The sequence below is a fragment of the Megalops cyprinoides genome, chromosome 25, assembly GCF_013368585.1.
Source record: "Megalops cyprinoides isolate fMegCyp1 chromosome 25, fMegCyp1.pri, whole genome shotgun sequence".
NCBI lineage: Eukaryota > Metazoa > Chordata > Actinopteri > Elopiformes > Megalopidae > Megalops > Megalops cyprinoides.
The window spans coordinates 3,800,928-3,817,891 of NC_050607.1; the positions used below are offsets into that span (position 1 = coordinate 3,800,928).

General features: G+C 41.2%; 1 protein-coding gene across 1 annotated transcript; it reads right to left on the reverse strand.

The window, feature by feature from the left end:
• Positions 1-6,673: 6,673 nt before the first annotated feature.
• On the reverse strand, positions 6,674-8,070 carry LOC118771644 (arg8-vasotocin receptor-like). The gene is made up of 2 exons (XM_036519652.1): positions 7,218-8,070; positions 6,674-6,753 (listed from the first exon to the last, which is right to left on the reverse strand). Exons 1-2 carry the CDS (start codon positions 8,068-8,070, stop codon positions 6,674-6,676), a joined length of 933 nt encoding a protein of 310 aa, XP_036375545.1.
• Positions 8,071-16,964: the final 8,894 nt, after the last annotated feature.

Genomic DNA, 16,964 nt, shown 5'->3' on the forward strand with positions numbered 1-16,964 from the left:
ATCAGAGTACCGTATCACGCTGATAACATACCGTCTACAGCCACTTGGTGGCGCTGTATTACTGAGGCAATATTTACATTTACATTTATTCATTTAGCAGACGCTTTTATCCAAAGCGACTTACATAGGTTACAATTCTTTACAATGTTATCCATTTATACAGCTGGATATTTACTGAGGCAACTGTGGGTTAAGTACCTTGCCCAAGGGTACAGCAGCAGTGTCCCAGCGGGGATCGAACCGGCAACCTTTCGGTTACGAGTCCTGCTCCTTAACCACTATGCTACACTGGAAAGCAGGGATGAATGACATAAACGTCTAACTCTTCCCACGGCATCATATTCTTGGAGTTTTCATTAGTTAGTATTGTATTTATATTTATGCTATTATTGGCTGTACATATTTTACTTATTCCTTCATGAATGCAGGGAGGGAAATTAGCCTTTACAGGTGTCTGCTGTGCTCACCTCAGCTATGAGAGGAAAATATAAGAAAGAATAATGAATTATTATAATGGGAAACTGATTTGTAATTACAGTTTGGAGGCTCCAGGATGTATTTCCCACTTTTATAGGTGAGCATCACCTCCACTTTTCAAATTAGTCTTTTACAGTCAGGTTAATTGGCCGGGATGAGAATGGTCAGCTCCAACTCTAAGGTTTTAGTTACCCTCTGCAGAAAAGTGAAAAACTCTCTCTACGTCAGATGATCGAAACTGACCTCACAAGTGGATGAGTCAGAACCTCAGAGTTGTGTGCGGTAGGATGACAAGTGTGAGATAATTTGGCACATTATTTACTCTTTAGGATGGAGAGGAGCCAGCAGGAAGGATCTGGGTATCTAGTGTGCATGGCTAAGCTTTCTTTTTACTCAGATTGTCCCACTAGACCCCAAGGACTCCCCAGTGGCCTGGGAATGTTTAAGGACCCCTGGAAGATCATTTGGTCTCCTGCTATGACCTTCAACCAGGCAAGTGGACTGAAAATGAATGGGTAAATGGATGCATTATGCTTAATGGAAGTGTTTTAAACCTGACTTTGGCAGCTTTTCAAAGAGGGAGAAGAACAGAAATGACCTCATGCATGAAATTGGCTGCCTGCTGACTCTTCATACAGCACAGCTCATATAACAGCAAATTTGTGCCCTGAGAAGAAAAGATCACCAGCTTTGTACGTTTGGCATGAGTTGAGACTGTCGAGGAACAATTATCCCGCTTTGTCAAACTCATTCCACAGTTGGGGTGTTTTAATTTTAGGTTGACTTTTTACTTAAAGTTCTCGTTATTTAAGCAAACAATATTTCAGTATAATTCAGTACAATGTTTGTTTTTGCATTTACCCTACAGTCAGAAAATTGTACTCAGAGTAAACTTCCCATGAAACTCTCAGGTCTGTAATGGCATTGCGGCATCAGAAACGTGCAGATTGTGCACATAATACTCGCTTCCTGGAATCACTAATGAGGGAAACTTAATCGATGAATTGGGACAAAGTGATAAACCTTTTAGTTTGGTACATGAAAACAGGTAAGCCCAATTTCATATCACCTTAAAAAGAACTGTAGACAGTAGTACCCGTACAAAATGGTTTATATTTATCAAAACTGTGTAACATTCGGTACTGTAAGTGCTTGCATTCATTCGCAGGTTCACTTTAGGTTCATTATTAGACTTTTTATTGGTGCTGAGAACTGCTTTTACCTTTTCCAGTGTGCACATTCCTTTTGTCTGCGGTGACAGTGATTGGCTATGACAGGGGGCAATTTTTGTGCTATGCAAAATAATGCAAAATTAATAGAGAAATGTTTTATTCTGAGTGTCGTTACTGTGCTGTTTTGTTTCTTTTTTCTCATTTCTTCTTTTTGATGTCTGCTCTTTTTTTCAACTTGTGCTTAAAACGGGCATTATTTTGCTTCTTGTCACCATGCGAGTGTGTTTCATATTGCATAAATATAAAAAATTAAAATGTAATATCAAGCATGAGCTTGATATTACATTAGCACATGGCTTTGTTCTGCTGCTGTCAAGTGAACTGCTGGTTTGCTGGCTCTTCGCTGGCGTGCTCTAATCCCATTTCGGCCTGTTATTTGTCCTTCCCTGGGCTGTGTGGCTGCAGAAAGAGGAAGGAATATAGAAAGAAAAGGGTGCAATCTCTGCTTGTGTGGGGAGGGGGAGCAGCAGTGTGGTGTGGTGGTTCATAACCCAAAGGTTGCTGGTTCAGTTGCCGTCTTGAGCACTGCTGTTGTACACTTGGGCAAGGTAGTCAACCCAGAATTGCCAAATACCCGAATTGCCTAATAATGTGTAAACAGATAACGTATAGGAATGTGTTACAATGTAGGAATTGGAACGTATGTGAACTGCTCCGGATGAGAGCAACTGCTAAGCAACTGATATGTAATGTAATGTAATGTACTGTGTCAGAACAGGACATCTTAGGGAGATGGTGAGAACAGAGCAGACTCACAGCAGAGACAACAGGCCCAACCAAACTGCAAAGGGGGCAGGAACATTGCTCCAAAAATAACACCACTGAAATGTGAAAATCAAGGGAAATCAAGGGAAAATCATGTTTTGGTGAAAACGTATTAAAACCACTCATTTTCTAAGCAACAGGTGTTCATTTTGTACAGGCCGAGGGACATTTTTGGCTAGGTCTTGTATCTCAAGGGAGATTTTTTTTTTTCAGTTGAATTCCAAACTATGACAGATAGATGGCACAGGTGATGTTTTTAAAGACAGCCAGCCTGACTCCTGGAAGCGAGCACTTACATCGTAATTATTCAGGCTGCACTGACAACCTTTCTGCTATTGCCGGGCTTATTTCTGGAGGCTTAGATGTCAGAATATGTGCATAGACGTGTTTTATGAAAGGGTGAGTTTATGCGGTACTCTTTCTAATGGGTCACGGGCTGCACTCTCAGATGTTTGCATAGTGTTCCATGTGCCACAGCAGATGCTAGTGCCATCTGGCACCGATGTCTAAAAACTAGTACATATACCAAAGAGTGATGCTGGCATTGTTGGATAAGATCAATGGATGTAGCGTTAACCAAAAAAAAAAAAAAATACTATGGACCTGTCTGCAGGGATAGCTATTTTCTGAGATGGTGGTGTAAGATTTCATGGTGCTCAGACCCAAGGTGCCGCCTTTCTAAGATCTTTAATGTAAATGAACTGAGCAGCCTGTGGTGCTATCCTTTTGATCCCTTGGTGTGATTGGCAGTGGAGTTTCAGGTAAACTTGCCATGTTGTATTTTGTGAGTGAGAATTGGCATATTTCATATATGTATCCGTCCGTATGGAGATTGTATAGGTCGAGATCATTCTGTACTGTTTATCAAACCACTGAAATTAAGTGTGGTTCAAGAGCACAGGAGCCCAAGCTGATAACAGAGGAGGGATTCTGACAGGAAAATCCTTTGTGTTCACAGTGAGTGGCAGGGTAGATTGCTGTGAAATGATACATACAAGACATCTGCCAGGATTTGCGTTCTAATTTTAGAAACTAAATTAACGCACTTTGAAGCTGGCTCTGACGAAGAGAATGAAAGATAGTATAAAAGCACAGTACCTTATCGTGAGTAGACATGACCGGCCTTTAATGTGTGACTATACAAACAATCACAGGGAAAAAGTGCACAATATAAAAAGTCAAACACCTTGTATTTTATGCACTGCCCATTCCCAGGCTTTTGGGTGAGATAGGATGCTGGAATTCCAAAATGTCAAAGAACAAATACATATGCAGGTGTTTTATAAAATTAGACATGCTAAAGGCTCACCAAAGATATCATGAGTCCCGGCCAGAGGGGATAACACAGAGCTACATGTGACACTAAATCATTTCCTCAGAGAAGAGAAGTAACCTTTAACAGGATGCCAACAAAGCCACGCAACATCACCATGGGAACCACAGCAAATCTCTTTCTTGCGCTAATCCCACAGCAAGTCCTCAGCTGTGAGGAATTACAATGAATTGTTCAGTAATTTGAGGGAAATGGCAAAGCTCTTCATTTACATGTATGTTGTGGTAAAACCTTATGGAAATGATAGAGACTGGGATGAAAAGACCAAGGACAACACTACATTTTTTTGCCTAATATGGCCACTTGTTGGAAACGAATGTTGGGACTTCTGGTATGATTCACTCCTTTTAGCCAAAGTTAGTTCCATCTCAAGATTATAAAGTCAGGCTGTGTTCTGTGTATCTACCGTATAGCACAGGTAGCAGAAACATTTCCTCTGGCAGATGTTGTCAGTCCTGTTGGTGGTAATCCAGGGTGTCCGCTGGTTTTTGTTCCAAACAAGCTCTCAATGAATTAGGTTACAATGAGCCGTTAATTGAATGGTTCAATCAAATGAAATGAATTAAAAGCTCAGCTGGAATGAAAAAAAAAAAATGCACACGTAATTGGATCCACAGGAGCAGAGTTCTGAAGCAGTGGCATGTTATGCAGTAATTGTGCGCAATCATACCTTAAACCTGGAATTTAGCTTTTAGCCATTGTGCTGTAAAGGCTATATCAAAAAGAGCACCAACCATCAGCTCATTATGTAATTTACCATATGGGAATCATTTCAAAGGAGTCACTGTGATGACGGGCACAAAGGCAATGCTTTGACCTATTGCAGTGCTGTTATCCATATCCCCGGTGGACGGAGTTAAGCTTTCAAGCTATTTTGTGTGTGTTTCTCTCTCTGTTTCAGGTAACATTGATATGCCCTTGCTAATTCATACACTGAAGTTCAAGGGAGTCCTACCTAAAATGACAAAGGATTTTTTCCTGAGAGTCAGGTAAGAATGCCTCTAATGTAATGTTCAGGGGCCTCTGAGCTGCAGGCATAGCTGGAGTCAGAGAGCAGAAGGCTGTCACAGGTGATGCATGTTTATGTATGATTCAGGCAGCCTTTTCAAATTGGTCTGTAGAGTGCACCATGACTGTTCTGGTGGATTACAATTCTGAGGTCATCTGCTGTGTGTACGGCTTGGTCTGCAGACCACCTTAATGACACTTTAATACCTTTTGACATGAACTCTCCTTTGGCTCATATTATTCAGCTACAAAAATGAACTCTCCTTCCCCTTTTGAGCAGTTTTACAGTACGTTGAAGTTTTACCGCAGTGTACATTGTGGTTTTTCTGGTAGGCATGTTGTACTCTTACTCCAGGGTAATGTCAGCGCACGAATGCGCTAGTGATCAGGACTCTGTGGAGCTGGCGTATGTTCAGACATCATCAGCAGTGCCCTGTAAATGCAGTCTTCAATGCCGCTGTATTAGATGCACTTCATACTCGCTTTTTGTGTGTTTCTCTGGATAAGAGTGTCTGCTTAGTGAAAACTAAAGCACACCATCAATGTCTTTATTGAGATATCAGATGATACAAACCCCACATGTACAAATGTTCACATACTAAAACAATATAAAATACAGTTGTCCATAAATTACAAATAATTACAACCCATGTATTAATAATGGGTACCATTCACGTTTAGCCACTTGGCCACACCCCTTCCTCCCTTCAATGCAGTTGCATCCACAGGGTTACCACCATCCAATAATAATCACAGATAGCTTAAAAGAGTTGGAGGCTAGAACAATAAGGGGATAGACCAGGCTTTATTCATACACTGCCTACATTCTTATAATGACAGAATTATAAACAAATTACAGTAACTGCATACTACCAAAATACTCACAGTTTAATATTTAAGTAATACGATAACAATTTCAGCTTTCATACCTACTGTATTGTATTTTACTATAGCAAAATAAACATTTTTTACAGTGGATTGAAGTTACTTTCTCATATACAATAGTGCATATATTTATATATATTATGTTCAATGTACTGTATCCTCACTTAGGCATGTGAGTTCTGGTGCACCTGCAACTGCAGCAGCGCGCATTCATTTGTTGATATGTGAGGTGCTGCCTAATGCGGTCTCACGTATATTTTCAGGCGATCTATCTGGAGCGAGAAACTCAGTGTCCGCGCCGGGGCGCAGCAGTGTAAGGCCATCCGATTCCGATTCAGATTCCGTCTCAGTTTTCCTGAGCACTCTGTCCCCTGCAACCCCAGCATCTAAAAAGCGGGGTAATAGCGCAATGCAATATCAATGCGTTTAATATGAGCGTGAACGGCTTTACAAGAGAGCGGTGATTTTTATAGCCTAACACATCGTATACTTATAGGAAAACACACACACGTGCACAAACGCACACGCACACACATTCAATATATTCAATATGGTATAAACTAATAAAACCTGGAACAAACGTTTTAATCCACACGCCAAACATTAAATCGCAGGCTAATGGTTCCCGAAGCGGTTATAGTGTTGATGACAAACTGATATTTTGTTCATAAAATAATTTACAAACGATTCCGTGTCTGTCAACCGATTTGTATGCATCATTTATATGCTGTGAATCCCCGCACCTCTGCTCCAAGTGTGGGAGATGCAAAAAAACACAGCTGAATGTGTCCCTTATGTTATGTATGCACCTTATGTAGTTTAAAGCTTCCTTTACCCCGTCATTTATGATTTTGTCACAGGTGGTGCAGCTGATACACGGGGTAGTTGAAGTCATAGTCAGTCTCACACGGTTCTGGATGTTCTCGGAAACCGGGAGCGACTCCGTTTCAGCCGCCACTCCCCACAGACGCAGCTAGCTGTAGTATAGGTAAATCCAGGGGTTGGTACAGCTGTTAAGACTGGCAAGCAGCATGATTATAACGAACGCTGGACCTGGAGGAAAAGGAATCAAGGAATCATAAAACAGTTAACATAATCACTGATGTCAGGCTGACAGAAGTGGCCTTAGCTCTGAGCATTGGGGACATGTTCCCTTTTCAGACAACAGCACAATTATTCGCCCTTTTCTAAATAATGACCATGTTACACACTGTCGGCCTATACATTTTTCTTTGTTTTGACTCCATCCAACGCAGTATATGCAATAGATAGATTTTCACACAAAGTAATAGGGCACAATTAGTTAACACCGCATCCAAATGCTGTGTTCATTAAGAATACAAGCTATAATTAACCTTATCTTTTAACGAGCTTTTTAATTGAAATGTTTGGAATTAGAATTGGTTTGCGCTGTCTCTGCAGGTGAATGTGTTGCTGGGTTTCATAGAAAATAGAAAATATAAATATATTTATATAAAATTATAGCATTTAATGCGGATTAAATGTGGAGGACATACCTTCACTTGGCGCAGTGCTGGGACTCCACACAGACCACAGCTGGACGACGAAAAAGGGACTCCAGCATATAGTGTACACAATAATAATAACAAACGTCATTTTCACAGTCTTCAGCATGGCACTTGATATACCCTTAATTGACGCCCGTCCTTCGTTAGTTGACTGTAATGCTTTTCTCTTCATATTAAAATAAATTCCTGAACAAATTTTAATCTGACAAAAGAGCAAAATTAGAGCCGGAAAAACAAAGACGGATAAAGTAATCCAAGTTATATATGCTTTGCTGCCCCACGGCTCAATGAAGGTCGCCCAGCAATCGTACACGTGTTCCTCAACTTCTTTCAGAGAAAAAATGAACAGTTGCGGGGTGCTGAAAGCGAACGATATAATCCACGCTGTTCCTATCGCTACATACCTGCGAAAGGAACCTCTGAAAAAAGAAACCATGGGTCTGCACACAGCATTGTAGCGGTCGATTGTCATAGCAACGATCATGTATGATGAAGCGAACATCCCGACGACCTGAAGATATTTCACAGCCCTGCAAACAATATCTGAGCCTTTAAAACGGTCCGTTATCTCTATAGAGAGCTGCGGAAGGACTTGAAAGAAAGCCACCACCAGGTCCGCGAAGCACAAGTGGAGCAGAAACAGCTGCGTCCTTGAATTTCGTTTACGTTTCCTCCAAAGAACATGCAGCAGAAATACATTTCCGCATGTGGCTGCCACAAAGATGGACCCCAAAACTCCAACTTTAACAAATGCAAAGTGTTCGTCTTTGTCTTCACATCCCATATTTTCAAGGTCTTCGCGCTCTGAGCTCATGTTGCTGCAGTTGATCCAAGCATTCATTTTTCCTCAATATTCTATTGCAATAAACGTACATCTACAAATAACTGTGTTTTTTGCGTAATTTGGGTATTTGCACTCTGTCATAATCGGAGACGCATTTTGGCAAGCTCTTCTTGAAGCTCGTGTCCTTATCCCGCGCTCACAGTTAATGTTGCGTCCGCGCAGTTCCAGCAACAGGTACTTCTGTCCGTCGGTGCGCTGCAGGAAGCACTTCTATGAAACGCTTGAGTCATTTCATGTGACTTTTGAACTTCGAATATTTTTGGACTGTGTAATTGTCAAAGTGTGTCTAAATGTGCATTTACCGGCACATTCATTGACTGAAGTAAAGCTTTCTTTCTTTCTTTGTCTTTTGCAACCTGGAAATCTGATAAACTGCCTGCGTTGGCGGTCCATTATGAACATATATACATATGAATGCATAACCATCCGCCCATAAAGGTTTTTTGATTTAAGGACAGAGATTTTCTTTGTTGAATCTTGCGCGCTCAGATCTGCCTCCGTGAATCTTATAGCCTTTTGACCACGTCACTTAAGTTTAAACTGACCAATCACACGGATTGATCTGGTCAAACCGCAATCAAATAACTGCATGTCCGTCATATAAAGAGTAGCCAATATGACAAAAAATGGCGCATATTCAAAATTTTAATTCTTGACCGGATACCCCATTCCATTAAGTGGTTCTTCAGTTCATATTCTAAACCGAGAATATGACCCCATTTTATCGGTGGCGAATCTCCTGTCAGGCGTGGTCATCTGTATGATGTGTATGTGTATGTGTATCCTGAAGCGGACATGTATTTTCTTTAGTGGACATTGGTGTAGTTTACACTCAGCAAGCGCTTGTTCGATGACCCCATTTTATCGGTGGCGAATCTCCTGCCAGGCGTGGTCATCTGTATGATGTGGTTATCGAACAAGCGCTTGCTGAGTGTAAACTACACCGATGTCCACTAAAGAAAATACATGTCCGCTTCAGGATATACAGCTTTTAAATATTCATTCATTCAGCTTTTATAATGGCCTATTGACAGTGTTTATTTCTATTCTTGTCTCTTCTGCACGGATTAGATAGAATCTGCACATTTGAGCAGCATGTGCTGTAGTACTATGTCCTAATCCAACTCATTGTTAAGGCTCCCCTGACTTTCCTACTTACCAATCAGAGCGCCATTGTGCAGGAAATCAGTGCGATTGTATCGCATCCTGTACCAAATTTTACTGATTCAAAAGAGGGGCAGTGCGTTGCAAGCTAGTTTTTTAGTGTGACGTTTGAAGGAATGAGTGAAAACACACTATTTTCCCCTTAAAAACACCAAGTTCTCTCTTCTCTGTTAAGAATGGCGATCGTTTCATAAAATGTCCAAAAAAACTGTGCTCCATCCTCTGTTTGATGCTGGTCTTATGGGCTGTTGTCTTGAGAGCCTCAGGTGACTAGGATACCTGCAGGCGTCATTCAGCAACATTAACCCTTTATTTATTCAACACCCTTCCAAGGTTCAGTTTCCTGGACATTATTATTGAAGAAGTTACCAAAGAATTGTGAGCCTGCTGATTAATTGCAACAAATATTGCAATAATATGAAACGATCCTCATACAATTACAGTACGCAAACATTCCATCAAAAACATCACTCTTTCAATCATGAAAAAAATGCAGTTTGTAATTTGTGATGCACATAATAATAAATGTTAAGATTAAGCAGAAAAGATGTTGTCGTAACCTGATCTGAAAACACAAGATGAGACAGGAGACACGCTGCGGTGGCATCAAAGTGGCCTGATATTAAAGCATTATTCAGACATTAACCTTTGTGCATGCTGCCAGTAGCTCCGGATGCTGGTGCAGCTCTGTGTGATGCTGTAGGATTGACATTCTGCTGCAGCATCAGTGGGCTACCTGAAAGGAGCATCACTGAAGGCCAGTCTGTAATGAGAGGCTCTGATGCTCTGCACAACATCAAACCCGTTAGCCGCCCCTCGAGAGGAAGTCTTGCCAGGCCTATGGGTAAATGTATGTCAGTCCCTATTAATGTATTAATCTGTTTAGCTGTGCATCTCCCTTGATTTCAGCCTCCTCCTGCTCAATGATAATTGAGTGCAGCGTTCTTAAGCTTAAATATGCATGTAATGGTTGAAAAGGACAGTTTATTAAATAAGGTTACTATACTAATAGCAGTAGAAGCTAAGAAAGCAGGTTTAATACCCTTATTTATTTGGCCACAAAATGATTCCTATTAATTGTATGTTTTTGGTCACAGGCTTAAGTGTAAAATCTTTGTGAAAGAAAATGAGAGGTCTCTGAAGATTCTTGTACTAAATGTCAAGCTACAGGAAGTTGTATTTGAAATTACTTGAAGTAACTGCCAACAGATTCTAGCTATTTATCTAACCTTTGTTTATCCAGCATTATTCTATCAGGAATAAAATTAGCCTCTTAGTTAAATGCTTTCCCCCTAAATCCAGTCTTAATTTATCTGGGTATGTACAGAGCCACATTGATTGGGAGTGAAGCTGGTATATCAGTGAGTGAGAGATAGCTTCCCTATAACACTGGTGTACCATTACATTACCTTACATTCACTGACATCTCATCCAGAGCAACTACCAGTACAAAACAACAGAAGTATGTCCATTCAAGCTGAATGAGCAACAGTGTCAGACAAATGAGTGTCAGTGTGAGACCAATGTGTCATTAGCATGGTGGTGGGGGAGATCCAGCCAAACTTCCTGTATAATTCACAGTGAGGCTTCAGTGACCTAGCATGCTTTGTAAATGTAATATCTCCAAGCTGAATAGTAAACAGCAGTTAGACTATAGCCACTGTAGTTGCTTCCTAGCTAGCTAGTTTCTTGTAACTAGAGAAAACAGGGTTTGTTTCTATGAAGACCCTCTTTTATCTCCAGCCATGATGCCTCCATGAGGTGAAGGACTTTGTTTTGCACTGTTATGTGTCATAAAAAATGCAATAGGCTAAATATATTTATCTGTATGAAGATGAAAGCTGAATGGATGAGTCTGATGTAGGACCAGCTCTCTGGATGCTGTCCATGAGATGAAACAGATGCTAATTGAAGCTCTTGGAAGGTATAGCTGCTATTCATTAGAGGATCTTGAAGCAGGTATGAGTGAATGTGACCTGCTGTTTAATTTTCATATTTTTAAAAATAGGAACAAAAACATGTTATAAAAGCAAAAATGTACCTATTGGATAATTCTTTCTATTATCCTATTGTATAATGGCACTCTGCTTTCTTTGTGATGTTATAAATTAATTTTAATTAATTTTTGTGCTTATGTAGCCCAGGGTAAGAATAAGTGCAGAGGACACTGTACATATCCAATAAGGAGACACATCAAAGTCCTCTCCACCTTTTAACACGCATCTTATCCCTTTTTCCGCAGATCGCAGTCTAAATTTACTTGGGATTTGAATCATTTTAAAGACAGTATTAAAAGACAGAGGGGTAGTGGTGGCGATGGTGGTGGTTATGGGCCAGAAAGGGAAAGTAATTTTGAATGCATTTATGAATGAAATCGCGTGCTCTGCTGCTTTACCGGCACCTTCATCCAGTGTTCTCACAATCTGACACGAGCCGCCGCTTCCATGGCGTGTTTGCTTCTGCTAATCAATCTTTAACAGAGGATCATGCAGCTTTCTGACCAGGGTGCTATGGGGACGAGTCATGGTATGAGCATGCCATCGATTTTAAGGAATAACAAATCACTGCACTAAGGGACATGCCATCAACCGCTAAATAGTACTTGTTCTCTAGTGGAAGGACTCTGGAGAGCTGGGGCTCCTATAAGACTGCTTGCACAACTCAGTAAATCTATAATGAGCATCCTTCATATGTCAGACGTAATCCTCTTTCTGGTCTATACCTGATTTTATCTTTTCCATAACAAATTCCTGTGAATGGACCCGCATCGATTCTATGATATGGAGCGCATTCACTCAAAGCACGCATGAGAATTGATCAACACAGAGAGGCCAGTTATAATGTACAGGAGGCGGCAGCGCACAGATACAGCCTCACAATATCACGTGGATAGATTATTAATCCTGTGCTACCGTGCATGATGTCAGAATATATTAATAACATATCAGTTTCACAACTGCTTTCCGTATGGACAGAGAAATACAGCTGAACCTGAACTCTAGCGGGGACAGAGAAATACAGCTGACTGGTGTACTAAGCATGTGTATGAAGAATACATATGAAATCTGGTTTAAAAACAAGCTAAGCACATCCATGTGGAAAACACAGGATTGACTGCAGTGTATTATTGATGGAAATTCAGACATTTTGAACCTTATTTCTACCCCACAAAACACAAATGAAAGTGAAAGATTTGATGGTAGGGAAGAATTTGATGGACAGTCACTATAGTGGTAGTTCAGTCTATGGTACTTTGTCCTTAATTCTGAGTAACAAATCTAAGCAAGTAGGCCTGTTAGTTCCTATTATTACACACCATCACAAGTCGAGTGGCCACAGTGCTGGCACAATACAAGAATAGAAATAGCTGATACATGTACATCTGAGTAACGAAAGCATTACGCAGACTCAAGGGTGAAGTAGTATGGAGAGCTGAATGAAAGTCAGGAAAAATGACATCCTACTAAATGTCAATGAGGCAGCAACATTACACTTTATTACTCAAAATGACATATGTTTTCGTTACCACGCGCAACAGCGATGATGATGAAAATAATCATTATAACAATGTCATATGATATTTTTGGTTTGCCCCATATGTGTATACTGCACAGATCTAAGGGTTTGTTTTGAATGTTTTTTTTTGGGTGGATTGTTGCCCTCTGCGATTTTTTCACTTTTTATCCAGTTGTGATGTAATGTGAGGGGAGAAACTCAAATGAACGCTTTGAGCTCTCTGTTCTCTAATGGGGTTTCTTGTTATTATGACTCATAGCCTCTCCTCCAGAGAGAGACCACCTTCAGTATTCAGTGTGGTATGTAGCTTATAATTATCAGGTGAGCCATTTTTTTTATTATCCCTGGCAGAGTCTATTGGAAGCTACTGTTGTGATGAGAGCGTGTCTAAATTCAAATGCCGTAGGGTGTTTTTTCTTCCCTTTCTAAAGTCATGGCAATGTATTTTAAAAGGTGAATGTTACACAAAATGTGCATGTTGTTTAAAAATATGAATTTTCTTGTATTAAAGTGAGATGTCCTTGATATGTGATGTATGAGCTTACTAATGTTAATAGTAGAAGTAAATGAAGGCACATGTACACAGACAGCAAATACCAGCTGAATGCCAGATGGATGCGTAAGCAGAACCCAAAGAGTAACTGCATAATTTTGTGAATGGCATTAAATGAAGAGGAGCCGGCCAATTAAAAGCCTAGCCTTGGACTGGCTGTTCCTTTTTCAGATTCATTATCTCATAACACTGGGACTGTTACTTCCCATTTTTCCCTGTCTTTTCTCATCTTTCACGTGTTTCTAAACCACATGGAGTGCAGAGTCAGGACTGAGTGCCGGGAGCTCCAAAGTGCAGGAAAAAACTGGACTGCTCTCCAGGGTACTGAAACACTGACTCCCCTGATCTGACTGCCATCTGACTCATGAGTGAAGCAAATGACCTTTTCAAATAAATTGGAATGGAAGGAATCTATTTCTCTCTCAGCTCTCTCTCAACTCTTTTTCTCGCTCTCTCTCTGTCTCTCTCCATTTCTCTTTCTATCTCAGCTCTCTCAACTCTCTTTCACTCTCTTTCTCTCTCTCTCTCTCACACACACATACACACACACACACACACAGATAGTTAAAAAAAAGAATTTTATCGAAAAAATATGCTGAAAACTAATGAGACAAATCAGCTTTGTGCGGTGCTTTGTTCAAGAGGGTATTCTCAAAAATGTCACCAAAGTGCAGCTCTGCTCAAACACTAACAACAATAATTAGTCATAATAGTTTCTTCCTGCAGAATCTAGTGTCCACCATAGAATTGTTACCTGATTATGTAATTCCAATTGATCTGATCTATTTTAAATGCATAGCAACCTGGTTCAAAGGTAGCTGTGTGATTCATTGTTCTGAGTTTCTTTGTGAAGAGAAATTGTGACCATTGTGAGACACGTAAGCACAAGCCCCAACACAAGCTCACCATTTTCTGTGGCCAGGAAAATTAGTCACTTCACCTAAGAGCATTCAAAGCAAATGAAAGCTAAGAACTATAACCGTTGAGTTCATAGCCTTATGGAGATATATAGCAATAACATGGAGAATAAATACATATTATCAGCCAAACAACAACAAAGGAAAAAATGTAGTATACATACAAGTGCTTGAAGCTTTCTCTGTTTGTCCACATGACTCGTTAGATTTATGTCCAGGGTAGTACTGCATTGTCCCTGTGAAATGGAATGGAAAACAGATGTTAGGAAACACTCTGCTGCAAGAACATTCTCTCAAGGCAAAACAGGCACATATCGAAAAGGAATAGCTCCTACAGGAGCAGCTACAGGAGTTCATAACGAGTTGATCACTTGAATCAGCTGTGTTGGAGCAGGGAGAGATCTAAAACATGCAGGGCAGGAGGTACTCCAGGAGAGGGTTGAGAAACACTGCTGTAGGGTACTATATTCTACCACTGGGACCTGCTGCCACCTAGTGATACCAATGCTACAGTGCAAGATGTCCTGCAACATGTTCACTTGCTGCTGTCCCTGCACAATATGCGCGCGCATGATACGTGTTATGCCGATGACGTTTTTTATTGTTGTAATATAATTGTCATTATTATAAACAGTAGCTGAACGCTGGTCGACCCTTGCCAGCCAAAAAGGTTGCCGGTTCGATTTCACACTGGGGAAGTAAGTACTCAGGGTGCTACATGTACATGTACCTGTGTCTGTGTGTGCACGTCCATGCGCAGGCATGTGTGTGTGAGAACAAGGGGGAAGGAGGGTGGGGGTAACAGGAGCGGAAAAGCACTGTGTGTGTGTGTGTGTGTATGTGTGTGAGTGAGAGTGAGAGAGAGAGCCAGCAGGGGGGAGAAAGGTGAGAGGGGCCTGAGAAGTGGAAAAGTACTGTGTCTGTAAATTGTGTCTGTGCGTGGGCATGTGTGTGTGAGCAAGGAGGGGGGAAAAGGGTGAAGGGGCATGAGTCCTGATGAAAGATAACTTTATTCAAACATTGAAACAAATATTACGTTTTTAAAGATGGTATCAGTATCTTGGTACTCTGTTGGGCATTACATTGTATAGTTTGTTAGACAGCTTGTAACCTTAAGCCGGTAGTGTTTTACCAAGCGAGCGATGCTGAGGTAACTTTATCAGCAGAACATTGTCGGAGACGGACTGACAGGATGATTCAAAGTCACGACATAAAGCTATACAAAATGAATATACAAAACAATCGTGTCCATTCATTATTTAGCGAGCAAGTTCACCACAAGCCACAGACGCTATTGTTATGGCACAGGCCGAGTAGCGATAGTAATTTGCCAAGCGAGCGATGCTGAGGTAATTTTATCAACACAACATTGTCATAAACGGACTGACAAGACTCTTTAACGCCACGATATGAAAACTACGCAAATGAATATATAAAACGATCATGTCCCTTCATTATTCAGTACTTAATTTCACCACAAGCCATATAAGTTATAGGCTATACAACGGTCTCACCCGAGCGATGCTAACGTTTGTGAGACATAAACACAACATCGTCAGAAACGGACTGACAACATTATTTAACGTCACGACAATAAAACAATACACACGAATGTTAAAAACGATCATATTCATTCATTATTTGTTATGTCATTTCACCACAAGCCGCTATAGTTATCTCTTACCAAGCGAGCGATGCTAGCCAACCGGAGACACACAATTAGCGTCAGTAAGGCGCTGACAAGCTATTATCATGTAACTACACGAAAAACAAGCACATTATCGAGAAAAAAGGATTAGGTTCATTCATTATTTAGCACGTAATTACACCCAGGTTGCCTGAGAGACCAGCCAGTAAGTTCTCTCATATCAGTGAACTGAATTAGCAGCGAACAGTAACGTTACTGTAAGCGAGCTAACTTAAGAAAACATCTGGCGATATGAGTGTAAATTTATCCTGTGGTTGTACATTCATCCCAAACAACATATTTTACCTTGGATCGATGAAGAATACGTGTGAAAAATCGCCGCGAGTCGCCGCTGACTTGTCTAATCTCAGCAGAAGTTCGCTCTAGATTAGAATAAAAAGTTCTCAAAGAGTGCGCATCCTTAAAAAATCGGAACAGCGCCAAAAAGTGATAGCGGCCAAAAATATATTACATCCGTAGTGGTTTAGGACTACCGTTGAGAATGAATGGGAAACGGTTTAGGGCCGTTTAGCTAAACTATTTTCGGCTGCCGCGCGGGTATAACTCGGGACTATGAAGCGAGAGGTCCCAGGTTCAAAACCGACTGTCTTTGACCTTTTAAAGGCCAAAGGAGGTCTCCAGAAGGGCAGCAGGGGGCAGTGCAGAAGGTTTGCGGTTCAAGCCCCCGTTGTTCTCCGTTTTCCCTGTGCGCTCACCAAGTCGCTTGTCAAGCGCGCAAAAAAAAGGAGAAAAGTGCCAAGGTGTCTGCTCCTCACACTAGTGAGGTTGTGGGTTCGAATCCGACCAGCGGCCCGGGGCAAGAGGAAAGGGGGGGAACTCATACCCCCCCGAGGTTTCGGACGATGGAAACTGGGGGTTATGCAGCCGGGCGTGAGAGCCGGCTGAAATTTTGCTGCACACCGCAGCAGCGTCGCGTTGTAATAATAAGTTCACCACCTCGTACTCTCCAGGTACTCTCCATGCACTTGGACACTGGATGCTGTTTAATACACCTCCCCCCCCCCCCAGAGGTTTCGGAGAGGCGGAAGCAGGG